The 22,158-nt window shown below is 49.1% G+C and overlaps 1 protein-coding gene across 7 annotated transcripts in view; it reads left to right on the top strand.

Annotated features, from left to right (window-relative positions):
• The window catches only part of DPF3 (double PHD fingers 3), a 259,291-nt gene that overhangs the window by 79,598 nt on the left and 157,535 nt on the right, over positions 1 to 22,158 (top strand). For 6 of the 7 annotated variants that reach the window (XM_077909873.1, XM_077909871.1, XM_077909872.1 and 3 more), the window contains exon 2: positions 21,651 to 21,811. In XM_077909873.1, the coding sequence (XP_077765999.1) occupies positions 21,651 to 21,811 (161 nt within the window). Of the gene's footprint in view, positions 1 to 7,136; positions 7,294 to 21,650; positions 21,812 to 22,158 lie in introns of those variants that run through there. The other variant, XM_077909877.1, reaches the window with a different exon arrangement.

Raw genomic sequence — 22,158 nt, 5'->3', positions numbered from 1 at the left:
GGGACAGGTTCTTCTTCAGCCTCGTGCAGAATTTGTTGGTAAAATCAGGCTCCGGAATGTGCAGGGCTTTTTAAGGTTGCAAATGGCAAGACACCCAACTCAAATGGCTGGAGCACACAGCGAGGAAGAAGATATGGGCTCATCTAGCTGGGAGTTCAGCAGTGCAGCTGCTTCACGTGGGCCTGGGCTGAGGAGTTCTACAAGGTTATCTGAACTCCTTCCATCTCCCCTTCCTCTCGCTTCGGCTTTCCTTTGCACTGGCCTCTTTGCAGTGTGGCTATCTCCCAGCAGTTTCAGGTAAACATTTTTTTTTTTTTTAATGTATTTATTTGAGACAGAGTGAGAGAGCACAAGCAGGGGGAGCTGCAGAGGGAGAGGGAGAAGCAGGCAACCCTTGAACCAATCCCTAAGGCCTGGGGAGGCGGTTTTCTCCTGGGTCGGAAGCCTCTCTCTAAAGTTGCAGGAGACAGGTTGATGGAAGGACTGGACTCTTATATTTGCACCGTAAAGCAAGATGCGGGATTTTGAGCATGACTGGGGCCGCCCCTGCCCCCCTTTCTGTCCTATATCCCAGTTTGAGAGGCAGCCTCTCCTGACGTCCAGCCAGCTCCCGTTGTGCACAGGATGAGGAAAATACGGCGCTGGGTGGGCAATGAGGTGGGGGCTGCGGGTGGGCCTTGCACTGCTTCCCACACACTCCTGAGATGCTTGCATCTGTGGAAACTGATGTTTACTCCAGAACCGGGACTTTCAAAGTTTTTGTTGTTTGGGGAAAGGACAGTAACCCGAGAGGGTCCCGAAGTGGTCAGAGTACTCCGTGAACTTCCACCCGGGTTCTACTGTGGTAGGAGGAGTTGCCAGGATGAGGGGCCCCCTTTCAGCAGTGCTGACTCAGGCTCAGGACTCTTCCCACCCTGGGCAGAAGCCACCTGGGGGAGAGAGGGACCAGGCTTTATTCCCTGCAGCTGGCAGCCCCTGGTGTGGCCCTAGTGGGGACCCAGAGTTCTCCACTGGAACTTTGGTCCGAGAGAGCAAATCAGGCGGATCAGGCCTGACCTCAGTCACGTGCAATCCTTAGCGCCAGAAATACCAGCACTGTGAGGGTTGAGCAACAGTTTTCCCCTCACCATCAAGGATGATTTTAACTGTTTCCTACCTTGGATTTTTGTTATTGTTGAAAATAGCTACCAGAGAGCAGAAGGCTAAAAGGAAGATGGAAACGGGGGGCAAATGAACCTTATAAAATGACATGTTGATAAGAACACTAGAAACTATCAATATGTAAAACTCTGCTTCTTGGGGAAGTAGAATCACTGATGGTGGAAAGCATCTAAGAAACTTCACACCCTATCTCACTTGCTACAACAACCCAGTGAGGTTGGTAGGGAAGGACCATTTTCTTTTCATATAGATCTCACAGATGTAGATATGGTAAGAGTATTTTTTGGAAAAGATTTTATTTGAGAGAGAGAGAGAGGGAGAGAGCACGCGCATGTGCGGGGGGAGGGGCAGATGGAGAGGGAGAAGCAGACCCCCCCCTGAGCAGGGACCCTTTTGTGGGGCTCGATCCCAGGACTCCTAGACCATGACCCGAGCTGAAGGCAGATGTTCAACTGACTGAGCCACCTGGGTGCCCTCATTAGGGGCATTTTAAAGTGGATCAAGAAAAGTTTTGCTGTCTCCTATCCATGCGCATTGTGTGGTTCTGTCTCCCACATGCCTTACTTCTCTTGTCACTTTTCTACCTCACCTTACCCCAGTGGGAAGATCTGCCCCCTTTCCATCCTTTCCTCTAATTCTACCTATCAGACTCCACTTTTATAAAACCTTCCAGAATGATGCCCGACTCACTGATCTCTCCACTCTTTATCAGCAACAGTGTTGTAGATTGCATTTACTATTCACAGCGTATTTGAGTTAAAGGCTGAAGACACAAAAACTATCCCTACCCTCCAGAGGCCTACATTCCAGGAAAATAGAAATAATAAGACCTATTTTCACAGAGTTGTAATGAGTAAATGAATTACTATGCACACGATGCTTAGCATAGTGCCTGAGACATAGTAAGCGCTCCATAAATCCAGCATGCCAAGGGTTTGATGTGATATTTAATTCATGCAACAGTTGAGACAGGCCGATTTTCCTGTCTCCTTTTACAGATAAAGAAAGGGATGCTCAGATAAGTTATGCAACTTTCCCACAGTCACACAGCTACTTAGCAGGAGATCTGAGATTCAAATTCTAAAACCCTCTCTCTTTTTTTGAACCTCACCCGAGATACTTTGGTGATGAAAGCAAATGACGCACAATGTTGTTGTAAGATAAAATCCCTGTTCCTTTGGTGCCTGCCTCAGTTCGCCCATCTACGAAATGGGAGGGTGAAAAGATTCATGTTGGGGATTGTTGACTGTAGCCCTGAGCCCAAAGTGAGCACAACACAATTTAAAATAACACCGTTGTTTGCAGGAGAAAGACATGTAGGGGAACGCATTGTGGGTCTGTGGAAGATTGCTGGGCTCTCACACTTGTCTTCTTTCAGCAGAAAGTAAACTCAGATCTGGACCATGTCTGATCTAGGAAATTCTGATCGTAAATCTAGATCTTTGGGTGTCTATGGAGGAAGGGCTCAGGCCTCAGCATGAAAGGGTCAGTTTGCATTGGGCTGAGTGGCCCCTCTGATTCCTGGGACCTGACAGGGCTTTGTTGGTATTTGCTGACTGATAAGTAGTTCGCGTCAAGCTGGTTTGTTTAGTCACTGGGCCTGATAGAGCCAGAGCAACGGGCTCACAGAACTAGTGGGCAGCTCCTTCGTTGCCGTTTACTAAGCAACTAACTTAGTTAACACTAACTGTGTGCCTGGCATGGAGTGAAGGATTCTGGGTGCTTTTCTTTTCTTTTTTTCTCTATTCCTCATGATACAAGGATCCTTTAAAGTTAGTACTTCTGCTGGGAAAATAGAAGCTCACACAGACATGTCTCTTAGGCACCATACATTTTATACTTTAATTAGATTTTTGCTGTAAGGTAGGATATTTTCAGTATTCTATTTTTTAAAAATATTTTATTCATTTTTCATGAGAGACACAGAGACACAGGCAGAGGGAGAAGCAGGCTCATCTCAGGGAGCCCGATGTGGGACTCGATCCCAGGACCTCAGGATCATGACCTGAGTTGAAGGCAGATGCTCAAGTACTGAGCCACCCAGGCGTTCCTATTTTCAGTATTCTAGAGCTAAGGGCACAACCTCATATCCTACCACCCCTCACCATTGCTGTAACAAGTGCAAGTTGCAGCAGCACTCGGCTTTGGTAGACAGAATAGGGACCCCTCAAAGAGGTCTGGGTCCTAATCCCTGGAATCTGTAAAAATGTCACTTTATAGGGTATAAAGGGACTTTGTAGATGTGATTAAATGAAGGACTTTGAGATGGGGAGATTCTCCTGGATTATGTGGGTGGGCCCAATGTAATCCCAGGGGTCCTTTTAAGAGGGAAGCAGGAGGGTCAGAGTCAGTGATATGACAATGGAAGCAGAAGTCCAAGTGATACAGTGGAGGTAAGCAGCCACCAAGCAATGAATGCAAGCAGCCTCTAGAAGCTGGAAAAGGAAATGAAATGCATTCTCCTCTAGAGCTTTCAGAAGCAAAGCAACCTGGTCAAAACCTTGATTTTAGTCCTATGCAGCTCATTTTGGACTCCTGATCTCCAGAACCGTAAGATAATAAATTTGGGTGGTTTTAAGCCGAGTTTGTGGTAATTTGTTGCACAGCAATAGGACACCAACACACCACCTCTCCACATGTCTTGGATATTCAAAAGTTCCAGCCAAGTAAGACTCTACCTTTGCGTCCTCTACCTCTACCTTTGCGTCCCAGGGCCCTTCAATCAAAGGGGATAAGTACCTTCTACCTACCACTGGGATGATCTATACTGGAGTAAGAATTTTGCGGGTGAGGTTGGTTTGGTACTAAATCATCCGCACACTCATGGTTGTGCTTCTGACCTCTGATCCCACTGGCTAGACAGCTGACTGGGGGTGGGGGGCAATCTGAGCCAATGGCATTGAGCTCTTTTATTTTTTAATACATTCTGCTATTGCTCATCTGTGTGGACAGGGAAGCGGGTGGAACAGATGATACTGCCCGGGAGTTAACTCATGACTGTTTCTACGACTGATGATGGCAGCAAGTAGCAGGTGGGACCCCACGTCAGAGTAACAACAGCTAATATTTACTGATCGCTCATGGTGAGGTTATATCATTGGTTCCCAGTGGTCTGAAGAGGAGGGTCCTATAGTCACCCTCACTTTACAGATGAGGAAAGTGAAGCTCTGGGGGTCAATAGGCCAGAGAGCAAGTAAACGAGGAGCCAGGACTCCAACCCACACACTTGCTGCTCACTTAAATGGTGTGCTGCCTCTCACACATGTGCTGTGGCATAGACTCAGCGCTCCTTAAACATTTACTGGCTGAATGAACGAATGACGACCACTCAGGCCAGGAGCACTTTTTTGAACCCCATCCAGAGACAGCAGTAGACTGAGGGACTGCCAGAAAACCCAGCTGGACAGCAAGGAATTTACTCCTGCAGGTGCAAAGATAGCACAGAACTGGCTATCTTACTGAGCATCTCCCATCTGGACTCACGGGGAGGCCCGGCTAAATTCTTGTTGAATTTGTCGGCGTCTTCCATCCAGCAGAGCCCCAGGCACCGAGAAGAGGTAGGGATGGTGATCTCTGGAGAGATCTCCCTTTCCCCTGGGGCTTCCCACACCCCATCTTTGGATGCTCCAAATGGCCCAGCTGGTGATCCAGGGAGGATGTCGGGTGCAGGCTTGTTAATTTCCTTTCTTCCTCCCTGAATATGGACGAGAGAGATGGGGATGGGGCAGTGATGATGGACATAAACTTGGTGTGAAGCTTCAGGGGGCCCCTGTGGCCTTTGCCTGTCTAGAAATTACCGGCGTCCCTAATGCTTCTTCCGTTTTGCTTCCTTTTATGTCTTGCTTTTGTGAGCGAGATGAGAATTTACCACTGATGAGCCTTGTGCTATGTAATGAATAGAAGGCAAGTGACCCCAGCTGTCTCCCCTCCCGCCATCCCCAGGAATGTCTTGTCAGCCTTAGTGGTCTTTGGCCGGCCAGTTCAGACGGGCTGCTGCTGCTTTATTAAAGGGCCTCATGGCTGCTGTCTGACACTTTTGGTTTCCTTCTTCTTCAAATCTCTCTCAAGTTATTACTTCATTTGTAGCAGTGGTCAGAGCAAAGAAATTCTATTGATTTTCCTTCCTCTGTTCTTAGTTTCTTCATATATTAATTGGGTCTAATCATGTTTGCCATCCTCCTCTCTTTAGTGGAGATTCAGTTTTTGGTGTTTAATGGGAGGGATGGAGAGTTTTTGACTGGAGGAGGCTCCTCCATGTCCGTACTGCACAGATTTTAAGATGGCACTCAGTTTTGTATTTCAGCAGCATTTGGTTTTTGTCTTTGTTTTATTTCGAAGAACACTCTCTATTCAGGATATTTTCCAGTCTACCCAATGCCGTAAGAGCCCTTCGCCTAGAGATGTCACATCAGTGATTTAAGATTTGGAGGGGCAAGGGGAGAGGAGGTTCAGGATAGCTCTGGAGATTTGGGCCCCATTCCATGCTGGGTCACTGGAAACGGCCTCTGCTAATTGGAACTTGTCCTGTCAGGACACATCAGACAGGGCCATGGACAACCCCTGAGCTTGGTGGGGGCAGGATGGACTGCAGAGGCAGGTGTCACTGCTGCCCGGTCCCGGGAGGGCTTTGTTACTCTGGGGCGCAAGAGCCAGCCAGCAGTCATGTGGACTGAGGTCAGGAGGCTGTGCAGAGCCGGCTTCTCCAGGAGCCCAAGAGAGTACTGAAGTCAGGGCTGTTTGGGGCTATGTGGTGCCAGAGTTGGTGTGTGTGTGTGTGTGTATGTGTGTGTGTGTGTGTCCTCACGAGTGAGGATGTTTGCCTTCAAGAACACCCCTAACACCAGAAATGTGTGCATTTTTTGCCATTGCCTTCCAAAAAAGACAAAACAAAACCCTTGAGTCCTTGAATTATGTTAAGGGGAACATAAATTTTGGTTGCAGGGAGGACTGGAGGAAGAACAGTTCAGCTCCAGGTCCTGGAGCAGGAAGGCTTCCTCCCTTATTGTTGCTGCCTGGTCCCTCTGCCCTGCCCTTCAGAGTTTCCTTGTGACTGTCCCAGGCAAGGGCAGGAGGGCCCATGCCTGCGGGCCTGTTTTGTTGACATGCTGGTGTGTGCCCAAGGACAAGCACATGGCTCCCCGCTGGCTCTGCAGGAAGGAGCAGTGGGGGCATGTTCCAGGCCCCTGGGCTGGGCAGTGCCTGCTGTGGCTGGGCGATGTCATGGTCCTTGGACAGAGTGACTCCAGGCAGCAGGGAGCATGCCACACTCTTTTCCCTAACCTATACCCCAGTCTGCCTGCCCCTCTTCCTGCCATGGGTGCCAGTGTCTCTGAGCTGCCTGCCTGGCTTTGAGTGTGTGGCCTTCCTGCAGAAGAATAGGGTTGGCTATCAGGCAGCGTGGCCCAGTGGGAAATACGTCTGTGGATTTGAGTTGAGCTGTACTCTAATCCCAGCTCTGCCACTGAGGAGCTCTGTGGCATTGGCGGAATTCTGTGTCCTCTTTGAGCCTGAGTTTCCTTATCTATTAATATAATGATGAAGGAATGCCAATGGTGGTTGAGTACGGTACCTGCCACCAAGCAGTTGCTTGACAGATTGTGCTAAAGTTATCAAAGCTGTGATGTTGGCTTTGTCTGAGCCAACAGTACATCGCCTATAAAGTCCTCCAACACCCTGCACAGGACCAGCCCGATCCTAGCAAAGGGGACCCCACATTGGACCTGATCACCTCTGTTTTCATTTTAGTCATAGGCAGACAGCTTGTTGTGTACTTGCGGGGCTGCCCTGACGTGCCCCTCTCTCCCCAGTATTGCTTCAGTGGTTAGCAAAGGGGCTGATGGGGCCCAGGCAAAGAGCAAAGGCTGCCAGGGCAAACCTTCAAGCCAGCAAGTCAACATTTATTTATAGATCTTGGAAGGATCCAACACCCCAGGCTGTGGAGAAGGGCCTGGCAGAGGCAGCTGCAGGGAACAGGGGGCAGGGGACAGTGATGGTGGTGGTGGTGCTGGAGGGAACAGAGAGGCCAGGTGGCATTTGGAGAGCCAGCAGAAAGCAGCAGATTCCAGCAGAGTAAACTGAGGCGAGCTTAATAAGATGGCTATTTATAAAAGCGGGGGCAGGGCAACGTCGGAGGTAAGATGGCACAGTACCTGGGGGCTAGGTCAAGGGGAGAGGGTAGCTTATGTGGAGAGGGCTGCCTGATGGGAGCTGTGACCTTCAGTAGACCCAGCAAGCAGGTGGCTGGGGGAGTAGACGCCCCATCTTGCTCTCTTCCCTCCCTCTGGCCTGCTGCTACCATTTGCCATTGGCCCAGGCTGCCAGCCGCAGAGGGCAGATGGCAGGTGGCTGACCAGGACATGCTCCTGGGGGCACAGCGCAGGGAGAAGAATGGTGGAGAGAACCTGGAAGGGCCAGTGCAAGAGAACTGGCACAGAGAAGCAAGGGCTTGGAGAAAGGAAGGCCGGGGACATTTCGGGATACGTGGGTGAAGAGAGTTGAGTCACCCAGGGGACCCGGCCAGAGGCTCCGTGACAGAATGATTAATATCATGGACTCAGGGAGGCTGCCAGAATGAGGACTGATTTTACCCTACTTCTGTGTGGTCCTGGACCAGCCGTGCAAGCTCTCGAAGCCCGTTTCCTCATCCGTGAGGTGGGAATGCTAAAGATGTGTGTTCTACCTCCTAGCGGGGTGCAGTGAAGTACTGAGGTACTCCACAGGACGCCGGGGTCACCGGAACCCGGTAAACGAAGATAGGGCTTTCCATGAGACAAAGGGTCTGGCTGAGCAGGCCGTGAGGATGGTGTGAGGCCCAGTGGGGATATTATTTCTCCATCTACTGTACACCAGGTATGTACTTTTCGTCACCGGCCATGCAGAGGTGAACCAACTAGACCAGTCTTTGTCCTGGGAGCTTAAGTATCTTGTGTAGAAAGACAGGTAGTAAGTAAATGCTAATAAAATAATTTTTGATAGTTGGCAAAGTTATTAAAAAGACCATTAATCAGGGGGGTGGGTAAAGAAAGAGGGAGTGCTAGAGAGAAGGAGTTTAGGGATGGCCTCGAGGAGGTGGGAGTGAGCAGGACCCAAGGAGCAGAAGCAGCCACCCTGTAGAGATGAGGAACGTGCCCGGTGTGGGCCCTGCGGGTACCAAGGCCCGGAGGAGGGGCAGGCTGGTGTTTCTGGGGCAGAGAGGTGGCTTGGGGAGCGGAGCTTCCAGTTGGTGATAGCAGCTGCCTCTTGGGTGGACATGAGGATTGAGTGGAGATTCCTTCCTTCCTTCCTTCCTTCCTTCCTTCCTTCCTTCCTTCCTCCCTCCCTCCCTCCCTCCCTCCCTCCCTCCCTCCCTCCCTTTTTAAAAAGATTTTATTTATTTATTCATGAGAGACACACAGAGAAAGGCAGAGACACAGGCAGAGGGAGAAGCAGGCTCCCTGCGGGAAACCTGATGTGGGACTCGATCCCAGGACCCTGGGATCATGCCCAGAGTCGAAGACAGATGCTCAACCACTGAGCCACTCAGGTGCCCTAAGTGGAGATTTCTTTTCTTTTTTTTTTTTTTTTAAGGATTTTATTTATTTATGAGAGACACAGAGAGAAAGAGAGAGAAGCAGAGACACAGAGGGAGAAGCAGGCTCCATGCAGGGAGCCTGACGTGGGACTCGATCCAGGGTCTCCAGGATCACACCCTGGGCTGAAGGCAGCGCTAAGCCGCTGAGCCACCTGGGCTGCACTAAGTGGAGATTTCTTAGCCCGTGACTGGCACCCTTACGTGCCTGAGGATCCTTAGTTGTTGGCTGGTGTTACTATTACTTTAACACAAATTATTCTTTTAGAACAGGAGGGCATAAATAAGTGGGTAGATATGATATAAAATGTTCCAGCGGGTCTGTAGACTTTTACTGCCAGGCGGTGCAGAACAGTGTTGAAGAGTCCAGACTCTGAGACGGGAACGCCTGGTTCAATCCTCGACTTGGCCGCTCCCTCGGGGACCCTGAGCCTATGACCACAGCTGTCACAGGGTCCTCATCTGTGTCATGGGGGAATAGGAAAAGCGTCTCTCTCATGAGGTTGCTGCAAAGATGACATGTGTTCTTCTTTCTAATGAACTTGGACCGCTCTGGAAGCTGGCCCATGGTAAGGGCCACCTGGTGGTATTGTCGCTGCTGAGGCTCAGGAGTTGACTTGGTGCCGGGGAGCCGTGAGCCAAGGACTCTGTCTGTGAGGAGCTCACAGTGGGTCCGAGACATGTGTTCATGGAGATCGGTCTCACCAGGCAGCATCTGATGCTCGTTGAATAAGCCTGATGACCATTACTGGTGGGGTCGTGATCAAAGGGCTGCAGGAGGGAAGGGAAGGCTCTCAGGAGGGTTGTGGGGACAGAAAAATGAAAATGCTGACCAGATCTGATGGCAGCAGGTGAAGAAAGGACAATCAAATCGGTGTCTGCCCTTCCGACATAGCCTTTTGTAGCCGTGTGCATGTTCCTGGGATGAGCCTCAACTTACCTCTCATATTTGTTGGGAAGGGAGGTTCCCCTGCCCCCCTCCGTCAGCTCCTATGGGGCCCTGAACTCTGAGGGAGGTTGTTGAGACTCTTCTACCCTCAACGTCCCCCAGGCCAGAGAGAGGAGGAGAGGTTAGAGGTCAGAGGACAAGAGCTGGGGAGCTGGGAGGACGAGGTGGAGGTGGATGGCAGTGTGGATGGAATTAACCAGAACCCTGTGTGTCTGGCAACTGGCAGATTCTTGTGGTAAGATAAGTGGAACCCTCTGCAAGGTAATTATTAGAGAGCATAAATCGCCCAGATAACCTGTCCTCAGAAGAGATATTGATGGCTGTGGGGCATGTGCTGGAGGCCATCCCCCCTCCACAAATATTGACTCCTGTCCCCTCCTCGCCCCCCATTCCCCTCCTCTTCCTTCTGTCTTGCCTTTCCTCTAATCAGCTGCCCGTCCGGCCCTCCTCCCCTACAGACCTCAGCCTACTGCTCAAGCAGGCTCTTTGGGACGCTTCTCTTTGCTTGCCTCTTGGCTCTCTTAATGATGGAGGTCCCAGAACACAGCACACCACCACCCCCCGCACCCCTGAAGTTCAGCAGAGATTGGTGGACGAGGTGCAGCCCCTGTGGGGAAGAGTCTTGACTAACAGAAGGAAGCCCTAAGGTTCTTCCCTTGGGCCCAGGTCCCCAGAAATGCCCTTACCTAGCGCTGTTGGGTCAGCGTCAGGCTCTAGGAAGGGCCAGGACCATACCTGGTCCCAGGGATGAAGAGAAGGGAGGTCAGGTGCTTAGCACAGTGGGCAGGTAGTGGGCACCTGTTGGCACATCTCCTGCTCGTAGAACTTTCTGAAGCCCCCTCTTCTCTCCAAGCCTGTGGGCCTCCTGGTAGGGAGCTCATGCTTTGGCTCATGTTCTCTAAGTATTTGTTTAACAACTATAGAAAAAGGCAGAAGGCCTGATGAGGGACAGCTGGAAACAGCCTTTCCTCTCTGGTCCTGAGTTGTCCAGTTTCGGCCCCGACCCACACCCCAGTTCTTGGCCAGACTGGATGTGATTTCCCTCCAAGCCTATTTATTGCCATCGCTGACCGTGTTCAGGGTGGAGGGGCTCTTACCTCCCTCTGACCCCACACAGCCTATCTGCTACCAGCCAAGCAAGGGCACGTTTGAGGGGGGAAGCAGGAGTTGTTACTACTGATTGCTTGCACCTCAGTGTAAGCTGGGCCTGGGCCACGCAAAATGTGTCCAATATATCGAAGTTCTCTGCCTCAGATAATGCTGTTGAATATAAGCCTCTCCAAACTCCACAGTTCCGGTGATGTTCTAATCCTGGTGAGATTGGACCCTGGGTGCTGCCTGGCTGGCTTGCCCTGTCTGTCCATTCTGACTCTGTATTTTCCATCGTCTGGTATATGTGAAGAGGATTCTCTCCATTTGACAGAGGAGAACCTGGGGTCCAGAGGGGTTGATGGACTTGCTGAAGACACAGTGACCAAATTCCAACTTAGACCAGGACCCAAGGTCCCGCCTTGATTTCCCCATGAGCCTCTCGGGACCAAGCCCTATCCCTCCACTCCAGGGCATGATAGAATGTCCTCACCCAAACAGCCAAGGGCTGGGATGCTTCTGGAAGCCTAGTGCTTCTGGAGAGGCGAGAGGGGTTGAAGGAGGCAGGGAGGCATGGGAGGCAGGAAAAGCCTGGACGAGAGCCTCATCTGTGCCTGGTGGTTCATAATCGTGTTATTTGGAAAGAGGGGTCAAGGAGGATTTGGGCACTCAGGGAGGGGACAGTGATCTCAGTGCCCCTACTTTCACTCCACAGGAGGAGATGAGGCCTCTGCAACTGTGGGAAGCCTGCTTCGCTCATTGGCCAACAGCGGCTTCTAAGGAGAAAGGGCTTTTGAGAGAGGCTAGAAAAAAAAGTAATTTCCAGTGATGAGTTTTGCATGCTGTAGTTAACAATAATTATTAAATAGGTAGGGTGAGCTCGTGCTTGTTTTCCTTATTATTAACCATATTTATGGGTTTTTATTAAGTTGTACCAAGCTGGGATAATTGTCAAATGCTCTGCTTGAGCTTTGTGACTCTCGGCCTCCCATGCTATTTTCTTTTATTCCAAGGGTGGAGTCTTTTCATCATTCGAGACTTAGGTTATAAACCGGGAGTTGGCAAACTTTCCATAAAGGTCCAGAAGGCTTTGCAGGTCACGCAATCACTGTTGGAACTCCTCAACGCCACCGTTGCCGCCTGAGAGGAGATCGGACCATATGCACATAAGTGCACGTGGCTGTCTTCCAATAAAACTTTATTGGTAGGAATTTGTGGGGGCTACACGTGGCCCCAGGGCTGTCATTTGCAGACCCCTGCTGGAGACAGTGGAGAAATCCTGGGACTAGGAGCCTGGCTGCCGAGGATCTAATCTAAGCCCTGGCCCCCGTGTGACTAGAGGAAATTACTTCACCTCTCTGGTTATTGGTTTTCCTGGCAGTACAGGAAGCCCTTTGCATTAGACAATCTCTAGCACCTGGAATTCTTATGGTAATCTGGCATTTTGCTTTTTGTCCCTTCAGTTAACATTCAGAGAGAGCCACAGGGCTTCTCAAAGCCCGTTTCCCCTTGTTCACCTGTGGGATGGATTTGGTTTCTAAACCACATAATAACGTTTTGTATTTCTCTGATGGTATCTTTTCAGGCAGCTCCATAACCAACCTACTTCTTGAATTACTAAGAGGTGGCTCTGTGACAGGCTCTGTGACTAACAGTACCTCTGGAACTGGTTGGCAGTTTGGGAAACTGAGGCACAAGAAGAGAAATGGCTGAGATCACCCAGCAAATCGGTGATGCTTTTAGAAAAACCTGGTGCCCCCCTCCCCACTCCCAGTAAAAGGAGTGCTGTTCAGGTTATTCCAGTTTGGGAGGTTCAGCTCTCAGTGAGGGGGCAGTGGTGCCCCTGTGAGAGGCTGAGAGCAAGGTTCTGGACTGAAATTGCCTGGATTTATAGCTTCATAGCACCACCTGATACCATGTGCAAGACACTGAACACTCTGCGTGCCTCCGTTTCCTCATCTGTGGAATGGAGGGAAATAATAAGATGGGGCTGGATGAGGATGAAATGAAATAATCTGTCAAGTGCTTAGAACAGCACCTGGTGCATATAGTAAGTGCTCAGTAAATGGTGGCTAGGCCACAGTTTTTGTTACCACCATCTTGTTGTTGCCCTTCTGTAAATACGTCAAGGATGTCTCTTCCTCGTTTTTATACCTGATTCATCTTCAATTCTTGGCTTGGAGATGTAGGCTGACTTGTATGTCAAGTGACTCTTGATGAGGTAGGATAGAAGGAAGGGAGGGAGTGAGGGAGGACGGGAACTTGAGAACAGGTCCATGAGGGAAGGAGGGTCAGATTTTAAATACAGTCAGGTCCCCTTATATTGTTGGGTTTGCAAGAAAAATAGGCTTCCCTTCAGCAGTATGGAGGCTCTGATATCTTTTGTCTTCATCCCAGGATGTAGAGATTATAAGGGAAGATTTAGGTATTTCTAGGGTACATTTACCTTTTAGTTTTGTTCTTCTTTGTTTCCCAGAATAGGTCGATCTTTTCTACCAGAGAATTTAAGTTTGGCGACATGACCAGCCTCTTGGTCATCCTGGCTTTGTTTTGTCCTTATTAAAAGGTTTATAAGCATGTGCCTCAAAAACTAGCAGGCCTGAGGCAGTTTTCTCAGAGGACTGCCAAGAGAAATTGGGGTGGCTCTCAACCTAGTGGCAGGTTAAATGAGACTCAGTGCTTCTTTGTTTGGCTTGATGTCCCTTAGAAGGGCAGCCTGGAGATCATTTGGTCTGCAGGGCGTTTGCTTCTACCGGCTGATTTTAACCAACTCTGACAGGAGGGCAGAGGCCCCCAAGCGAGGTCAGGACCACAAATCCCATCCCAGCAGGTGCATGATGGGGAGACAGCGCCCTCCGGATGACCTTCAAGTTCCCATTGATTTCCCGTCAAGCAGTGCTTCCCCACCCCCATCCTGCTCCTGCCCCTGCCACTACCCATAGGCTGGGGGCTCTGGAAGAGGACATGGATCAGCTCTCAGGGAAAGAACATGCAGAGGAGGTTAATTCAGAGACAGGTCCTTTCAGGAAACTGGAGTAGGTACATTGGGGACCATCGTCTGGCACTGCTAGTTTACAGTGCTAGTATCAGGCCTGGAATGTTCTTTTTGGGCATAGGAGAGAAGAGCTGATGTCATGAAGGGCATCATTTATTCCCTTGACCCTACTTCTCTGCAGGTTTTGTAGTGTTTGTGTGGCATCCATTGGGTCCCGAGCAAGATTCAAGTATGGACTGTGGAATAGGCTCCTAATCCAGTGATGAGTGTGTCAGGCAGGGAGGATCAGAAGTGAGAAGGTGGTGGTGTCATTCTCATTCCCTGTGTTGGGACCTCCCCCTAGCAATGACCTTCTTGCCCTCTGGGGAGCCAGGCTCCTGTACCAGCCCAGCTGGCTGTTGCAGGTAGCCTGGGATTTTCACTAATTTTTTTTCGGTGTTATCTGTTGAGCCATTACCTTTGCGCCAGATCATGTGTTAGGTTCAGAGAGTGGTAGACAAGAGAAATAAAGACCCTGCTCTTACGGAGTTCATAATTTTGTTATGTAGAGACAACCAGCAAGCAAAGAAAAAAGCAGAAAAAGGTTGGTAGTCGGTGAGTATAATGAAAAAAATAAAACAGAATGGGACATAGCAAGGACTAAGGCAGGGGTGGAGTAGAGTGCCTTAGGGTGGGTCAAAGAAGACTCTTCTGAGAAGAACCCAGCCATGAGAAGACCTGGGGGAGCTGTATACAACGAGAGGAAATAGCATGTTCAAGAGTCCTGAGGTGGGATGATTTTGGTATATACAAAGGACAGAGAGAAGTGCAGTGAGGATGGGGTTGAGTGGACAAGAGGGCAGGGGACAAGAGGAAGTAGGAAAGGTGGACATGGCCAGACAGTCTGGGGGCCTACAGCTAGGAGAAGGAGTTTGGATTTTATTTTGAGTGCTGTGAAAGCCATTGGAGGGATTTAAGAAGGAGAATGTCATGATCTGATTTCCATTTTAAAAAGATCACTTGGACTGCTGCATTGAGAATTGACTACCGAGGATGTGTTATTTGTGGCTGTGTTTTAAATGCCAGGCCAATATTCCCTTTATCGGGGAGGACAGCCTTGAGGCCCTCGTATTCCAGCAGCGAAGATGGGGTCTGAGGATATGTTTATCCGAGAATTGTCTCTAATCAATGTTCCCCTTCTACTGGCAAGCACACCTGAGGGACAACATCCGGGTGCCCAGCTCATAGCTGGGGTTTCAGAGAGGACTCAGCCTATGAACCAGGGAAACTAAAAATACTTTCTTAATCAATGAAGTTTCTGTGATGGGCGTGTGTTTTCTTTCTAGGTATGCTTTACCCTAATAAAGCAGTCTTTTTTTTTTTTTCCCCACTTTTGAAAGTTGGTTGCATTCTACACATTCTTTAGCCTCCAGAGAAGAGATTTATTTTGTCACGTCTGGATGCCATTTGAAAGGCAAACCTTGGATACAAGAAAGGCTACAGTCCTCTTCCTCTCTGGAGCATCCCCCTTTCCTGACCCCCCCACACCTCCATTATTTACTGGAAGGAATCATCCTTTTCCCCCTCCTGCCTCCAGTCTCTTGTCCTTGGCAGCCCCTTGACACCAACCCTGAGTTGCGTATGTCATCAGAACACCCAGTGGCAGCTCAGAAATCATGGCCAGGTTCAACATAAATTCCGTCTTGCTTAGGCAGCTTTGCATAATAAGTCCCTGAAAAGTCTTCACCAGAGTAGATGCTGGAAAAGGGATTTATTGGGTCTAGCAGGCCTGAACATCAGACTGCATGGCATTTAAGTCATGATAGGGGTTTTAGGGTTCAAATTCTTCATCAGATTTGGCTTTTGCAAGGCAACACCCTTGTCCCCAAGGTGACTTTCTTGCGATGTTTGAAGGTCAGAGTTACTGCCAGAGTGACTCAAAGAATGTTAGTTAGGATCTTCTCCATAAATTTGCCTTAACCAGGCCTCTTGGATGTTTCACGAGGGATGAGGATTTCTGTGGGGCTAGTGTGCTACAGGTTAGTGCTGCTTAATCCATGCCAGCTGCCAGAAAAGAAATTTCAGGAACAAACCCAGCTGAGTTAAAGTCAGCTAGCTGGGCTTTCCTGCTCTGCCATTAGAATGTGGCCGAAAGACATCACCACAAGGCCCTCTTGTTCTTCCCCTTGCTTTGGAGAGTGGGGAGTTATCCTCAGGTCAGTGAGTCTCATATTTCTCAGAATTACTGGGGGATCTGTCAAAAATACAGATGTCTAGATTACATGCCAGACCTCCAGAATCAGAATTTCACAGCCCCACTTGCCCCCACTGATTCTGACACAACCCAAAGTTTGAGCGCCACTCCCTAGACCATTCTTCTGGAGACTGGGGTGATGGCATTCTTGATAAGCACCGAAGGCACATCTGCATCAGCAGAGGAAGAGCTAGTCCTCCTAAGGTGTTCTGATGACAGCACCACATTCAGCGAGCTTCTTGTAAAGTTCAGAGAAGGGGAATATTAGTTCTGTGTCTTGCACAGTGGCACGAATATTGTAGGTGGAGAAATGAAAATCTTGAAAGCCAAAGGGATCTTTTTTAAGATGATAGGGAAAATTCAGTGAGATTCAAGCTTGCAGGATATCCATTTTCAGCTGCCTAAGCTTGTGCTCTGGAGAAGCCAGATAGTTTCAGGCTCACCTCATCAGCATATGGAGAAAGAGTGTCCCCCAGCATCTCCCAGCTGGGAAGCTTCCATTAGGATGACCTGACATTTCAATCAAGTAATCAATATTTATCATGTTCTCTGTAGTGTGAGCACTGTGCTTGGTTGGCTAACATGGACATACATAGCTCTTGGTTCCTGTCTTCAAGATTCTTATAATCTAGTTGAGTGGGAAGAGATAAGAAGGATGGTAGAGACCGGCCAAACACAACTGAGACAGTCGGGGAGCTCTGAGAGGGCGGAGGGCAAACACTGTTGGCAGGGATAACTGGGTTGGGGGTAGGTGTGTGTCCTGGAAGAAGCAAGCCTTCAGCTGGCCCTTGAACAGATTAAGATTGGCCAGGCCAGGGGCAAGAGGCAAGAATTTCAGGTTGAAGGAAGGACTTGAGTAAAGGGTATTGGGGTCCAGGGGTAGGGTGGTCTGATTCATATATACAGGAAGGTCAGACGAAGATTCATTCATTCATTCATTCATTCACCATTCAACCCAATATGGCAAGTTCTGTGCTGAGCTTGGGGATAGAGCAGGAAATAAGCCAGGTGCTGTTTTTGTATTTGGGGCGGGCTTTGGGCTGCTGGGATCATCATGCAACAGCTATTCAGCTCCCCTTGTTGCCTGAGGTTTGGCCCCAGCCACCCTGCTGCTTAAAGTCTTAGGATGGAAGTTTGGGTTGGCATCCACCAGCCTCAAAGACACTGCATCAGTGAGTCCGTGTGTGTGTGTGTGTGTGTGTGTGGTGTGGAAGGTACCAACCAGCTGAAGCAGCTAGTATGCCACAAAGTGGCAGAAAATGCTGCTCTTTGGGGGAAGAGAGAGAGAGGGAGAGAATGAGAGAGAGGTCATTCTTCTCTCTCTTCTTATAGGGGCACCAATCCAATCACGAGGGTTCCATCCTCATGAACTAATTACCTCCCATAGGCCCCATCTCCAAATACTAGAGCATTGGGAGGTTCAGGCTTCCACAGATGAATTTCAGGGGAAACAATTCAGTCCACAGCAAACACTCAACCTGGCTCTCTTCGAAGGGCAGCTTTAGGGACTGTAACGGTGAGGAAAATGGAAAGGTTCTTGCATCTTCCAGAATATTGCCCCCTGCTTGCTAGTTATTATAAAATGCTACATAAATGGGAGATGGCTTTCCACAGTGCAGTTAGAGTTCAATATACTTCAATGTAAACAGGAGGAAATTAATGTATGGTGTAGATGAGTCTTAATGTGCATTTGTGGGCGATGGTGGAAGTGTGGGCAGCTGGGTGAGACAGCAGGAAATCCAGGTGCCCACAGAGAAGAGGAGGGGCCCATGGCGGGGATGGAGGGGCCAGAAATCCTGCCACAGGCTAGGACTTCTTGTTATCTCTGCTTATCTCTGTTTATGTGCACAAATAGCAATGATGGGCCAAGGTCCTGTTTTTAGTCAAAAGGGACTGGTGGCCATGCAGCGGGAATGGAAAGAAGGGGCAACTTCCTGAGAAAGGGGAGAATCCAATGCCAGATGGGATGAAGGAAGGAGAAGGATCAAGGACACCTTGCTGGGGAGATATAAGAGTGGTGTTCTCTCAGGTTTCCCTCCACCCCAACACCACCCCCAACCATAGAAGAATGGAGACTCTGGGGAGGGAGCAAGCTACTGGCAGGAGATGAGGAATTTGCTTTTGGACACGTGTTTGGGGGATGGCAGGACCACCTGTTCTTGGGTCAGAACACAGGACCAGAGGGACAGTGAAGAGAGAGGAGCCCCAGGTATCTGGGTTGGAGGATTGGACCTGAGAGTTAGCTCAGGGCAGTGGATATGGAATCTAAGCGAATAAGCATGGTGTTGAGAGAGAGAGGTGGAAGCATGAGAAGAAAAGGAGCAGAGGGTCTTGGAGGGGCCGTGATGGGCTCTGAAAGGACATTTGGAGCCTAGTTGGCAATCGTTTTAGAGGAGTCTTATTTGTACCCCTCTGAATCCTCTTTGGTTCCCTGGAATCTGTTTTTTCCATAGTTATGCTCAAGGAGGGTCACTGGAAAGTTCTGAGAGCTATGACTCCCTTACTCCAGATTTGATCGCTGAGGGATCTCATCCCTCACGGTGCCCCCCAGAACTGGGCAGCCAGCCCTGTTCCAAGCTGCAGGCTGTGGGGGGCTCCTGCTCTAACAGGCAGGGAGCCCAGCAATTTGTTCTCCTGTGCCTTTCCTGCTTCTGATTGCAGCCTTGGGTAGCCTGAAGTAGGCTGTTGATGAGAACATCATTCTACTCTGCCTTGTGCCAGCTTCTTCCAGCCCAAGACATCTATCATCCCGTGGTAATCCAGCCCTCTTGGTTTGATGCAGACAGGTGATGGCTGAGGCTGGGCCGTGCCTGACCCAGCCTGGGGCATGCTGGTCACCGCTCCACAGAAATGAGTCACTCTGCCAGCCTTTCCCTGCTCTCTCTGCCCCTTGCACCTTGAATGCAAATGTCACCCCTGGGATCCTATCATTGTGGGATTTTTTTTTTCTTTTTCAAAGAAATCCCATATTGAACAGGACATTTGTCCTCTCTCCTTTTTAAATTGCTTTCCACGGGTTAGGGAGACCTGGCCATCGATTTTCTTCTGGAGAGCAGAACAAGCCCTGTGAAGATTTTGGCTAATTAACTTTTGGAGAGGTGCTGCTTGAATTTATCAAAGAGGCTGAAGTCTCTTTTCCCCTCCTGTATCTTGAGAAAGGCTTTAAACTTTTGTTTCCGAGTCTTTGCCAATGCCTGGTCTGTTTAAAAGTGACTTGCCTGGAGACGGGGTTGGGGGGGTGCGGGCAGAGAGGGTGTTGGATGTCACATTTTTGCAGGTTCAATCTTTAATACGTTGTTCCAGTCCGAAGAAGGTTTTCTCTGTTTAGGTAAGAGAGGTATCGTTCACACAAAGATTACGTTTAAAAATACACATTTCCCCCCAGCATGCCTGTTACTAATAACATCGCATGTTACGGAAAGTGGAAAGTATTTAAGATGAAATTAATTTTCACCCAACGCACCACTTTGTTTGACTTTCTTGTTCCATTTGGTGTGGGGCACGGACTTGGCCAAACGCACTTTTCGTTTTCAGCAACTTCCCTTTCTTGTTTCTCTCTTTGGGACTGAAGCTGTGGGAAGCAAGTTAGGAGCGAATGAAGAAGAGTCTAATTTGAGACCCTGTACTCGTTTTCTTTTATGCCGGCTTCCAGAGTTTGTTTTGAGAGTGGAAGCCTTCTCCCCAGTCTATGGGTTCTAGTGTACTGTTTGCTTGTTTTATGGATTCTCTTTCAGCAGAATTTCCGGGGTTGGAAGAGTTAACATCTATTTTGGCCATCTGCCAAAAGATCGTGGGAAACCAGATGACTGTTTCTCACATTGGACACCTCTCTGTTATGTGTTCTTGTCAGTTCTCATCAATGTGGCGTGGCTGGTCGCGGTTTCATGAAGGAGCTGGAACATCCAGGACACCCTGGATGGGGCTGTGTGTCATCTTGCCTGGGCTGAGCTGTCTGGAAAAGTTCTGTTTGCACTGAGCTCTGTCGCCTTAGCAGCGGGGACATTTAAGCTGGTGGGACACAGATGTGAACGCTTTGTAGGAAATGGTTCTTTATTTTTGATCAATCTCATGATCCTTGTTACCATCTTTGATTACATCAGCTCATGTTCCGTTTTATAGCATTTTAATGGGCTTCCATCCCCCCAATTCATTTCCAGCTGTGTGGCTATTATAATTTGATTACAGTTTGGTTTTGCAACTGCTAGGACACTTTCTGAGCACGTTATGCCTTCCTTGTGAGGCTGAAGATGTTCACAGGGGGAAAAGGAGCAAGGGGCTTTTTTTTGAGGAGGCATGTCCATAAGCGATTTCCAAAAGATGCCTCAGAAGCTTCCATGGTTGTATCCTCCCAGAATAAGAAATTTTCTTCAAACTCTTTGGTAGACTCTGATCCCCTGATTTTTTTTTTTTTAAAGAGTACAAAAATCCCTCTAAAATTTTGCTTTCTTTAGTCCTCTAAATATTTTGGTTAAGAACTATACATTATTTTTGACTTAGAGACTTTCTCACCCTGATTTTGGCTTCTTCAAATCTACATAGAATCAAAACAAAGGGACATTCATAATGTTGCTTCAAAATGAGCTACTTAATTCTCCCTCTGGCCCTGCAATCCTTGTGGCTCCTCCTCTTCCTGCCTTTCCTCCCACCGCCCCACAAAGAAGTGCAAGTCTACCTGGCAGAGATTATGTTATTACATTCGTATTTCCTTGAGACATTTATTAACCTCCAACATGTGCCTGTCTTTTATTTGTTAGGTATTTGATCTCTCTGATTTTTTTTTTATGCTTTATATTTGATCAGTTTTACCAATGTTATGTTTTTGGTTCTTGAAAAGGATACTCTCTTAAAATTTAGTAGCATCACCACAGGTCCAAGGATACAAAAGATTCAGGAACATAAAATTTACTTTGTTTAATCAGATCACCACTCCAACAAATCAGGAAGGTCTTTCTATTTGTGGTTTAGATCCCAAGAATTAAATTATCTTGAATTCAAAATTCAACTATTATCGCAAACTCTCCCTCTGTTTTCATTTAGAACGTTATTTTCCTTTAAGTGTGTGGTTTTAAAAGATTGGTGCATGCTCCTCTGTGCCTACTTTCACCATAATAGCTCTCTCTGCTTTTATGGGATATTTCCTCTACCCTTCTGGTCTGTGTTTATATGGGGTGTGTTTCTCTTCTATTGTAATGGAAAGCTGTCCCTCTATGCAGGTGTTGGGTTCATTCTAGAGTGCTTTTGCTGGCGATTACTGAGAACAAAGTGTGGCTAACAGAGGATGTTAGTGAGGGGGCTCTAGAAGCCTGAGCTCCTGGTAGAACCCAGGTAGAAGATTGTTCCAGAGACACTTCTATTCCAGAACGGGATCTCATGCTTCCTGGAACAGGGACTGGTCACTTTTACTGGTGGTTTATCTAGGGGCCCTAGGCTCTTTGTTCAAGGGGATTCTGAATTCCCTGGTGGATTTGGTATGGGAAACAGAACCTGGTTGAGACCTGACACCAAGTCGGAATCTGTCCCTTGGCAAGGCTCTTGGTACTCCTTGCCTGGGTCTTCATAACTGCATAAGCTCCCCAGGGAGGTAGGTGAGTAACCTCAGTTTCCCTCTGGGTGTGTTCCCTGGCCTCACCCCTGTCTCTCTCCCTCTCCTGGGCAGGCTTGGGGACCAGTTCTACAAGGAAGCCATCGAGCACTGCCGGAGCTATAACTCGCGGCTCTGCGCAGAACGCAGCGTGCGCCTCCCCTTCCTGGACTCGCAGACTGGGGTGGCGCAGAACAACTGCTACATCTGGATGGAGAAGAGGCACCGCGGTCCAGGTGAGCCACGCCGCCCTGGCACGTCCGTGCGCTGGCGTCTGGGCTGGATGGAGGAGGCCCCACAGCCGCTGGGCATCTCCGCGGGCGGCCGGGAAGGGCGGGCAACGAGAGAAACGCAACGCTTTTCTAGCTTTTGGCACATGTTCCCAGGACGGTGGTGGTGGTGGGAGCGGCAGAGTGAACGGGCTCAGGGCTTAGCCCCCAAAAGGGAAGACCGAGGATGGGAGAACCAGCTTCTCATCTTTTGCCCTTTGTAGCTTGGTGCTTATAAGATGGCTTTGAGGCTTGGCTCCTTCATCAGTCCTCTCTCCCTCAGGCTCCTCACCTGTAAAATGGGAATGATCATC

The sequence above is a fragment of the Canis aureus genome, chromosome 9 (assembly GCF_053574225.1).
Source record: "Canis aureus isolate CA01 chromosome 9, VMU_Caureus_v.1.0, whole genome shotgun sequence".
NCBI classification, from domain to species: Eukaryota; Metazoa; Chordata; class Mammalia; order Carnivora; family Canidae; genus Canis; species Canis aureus.
This window is presented reverse-complemented; position numbering and strand designations above follow the sequence as displayed.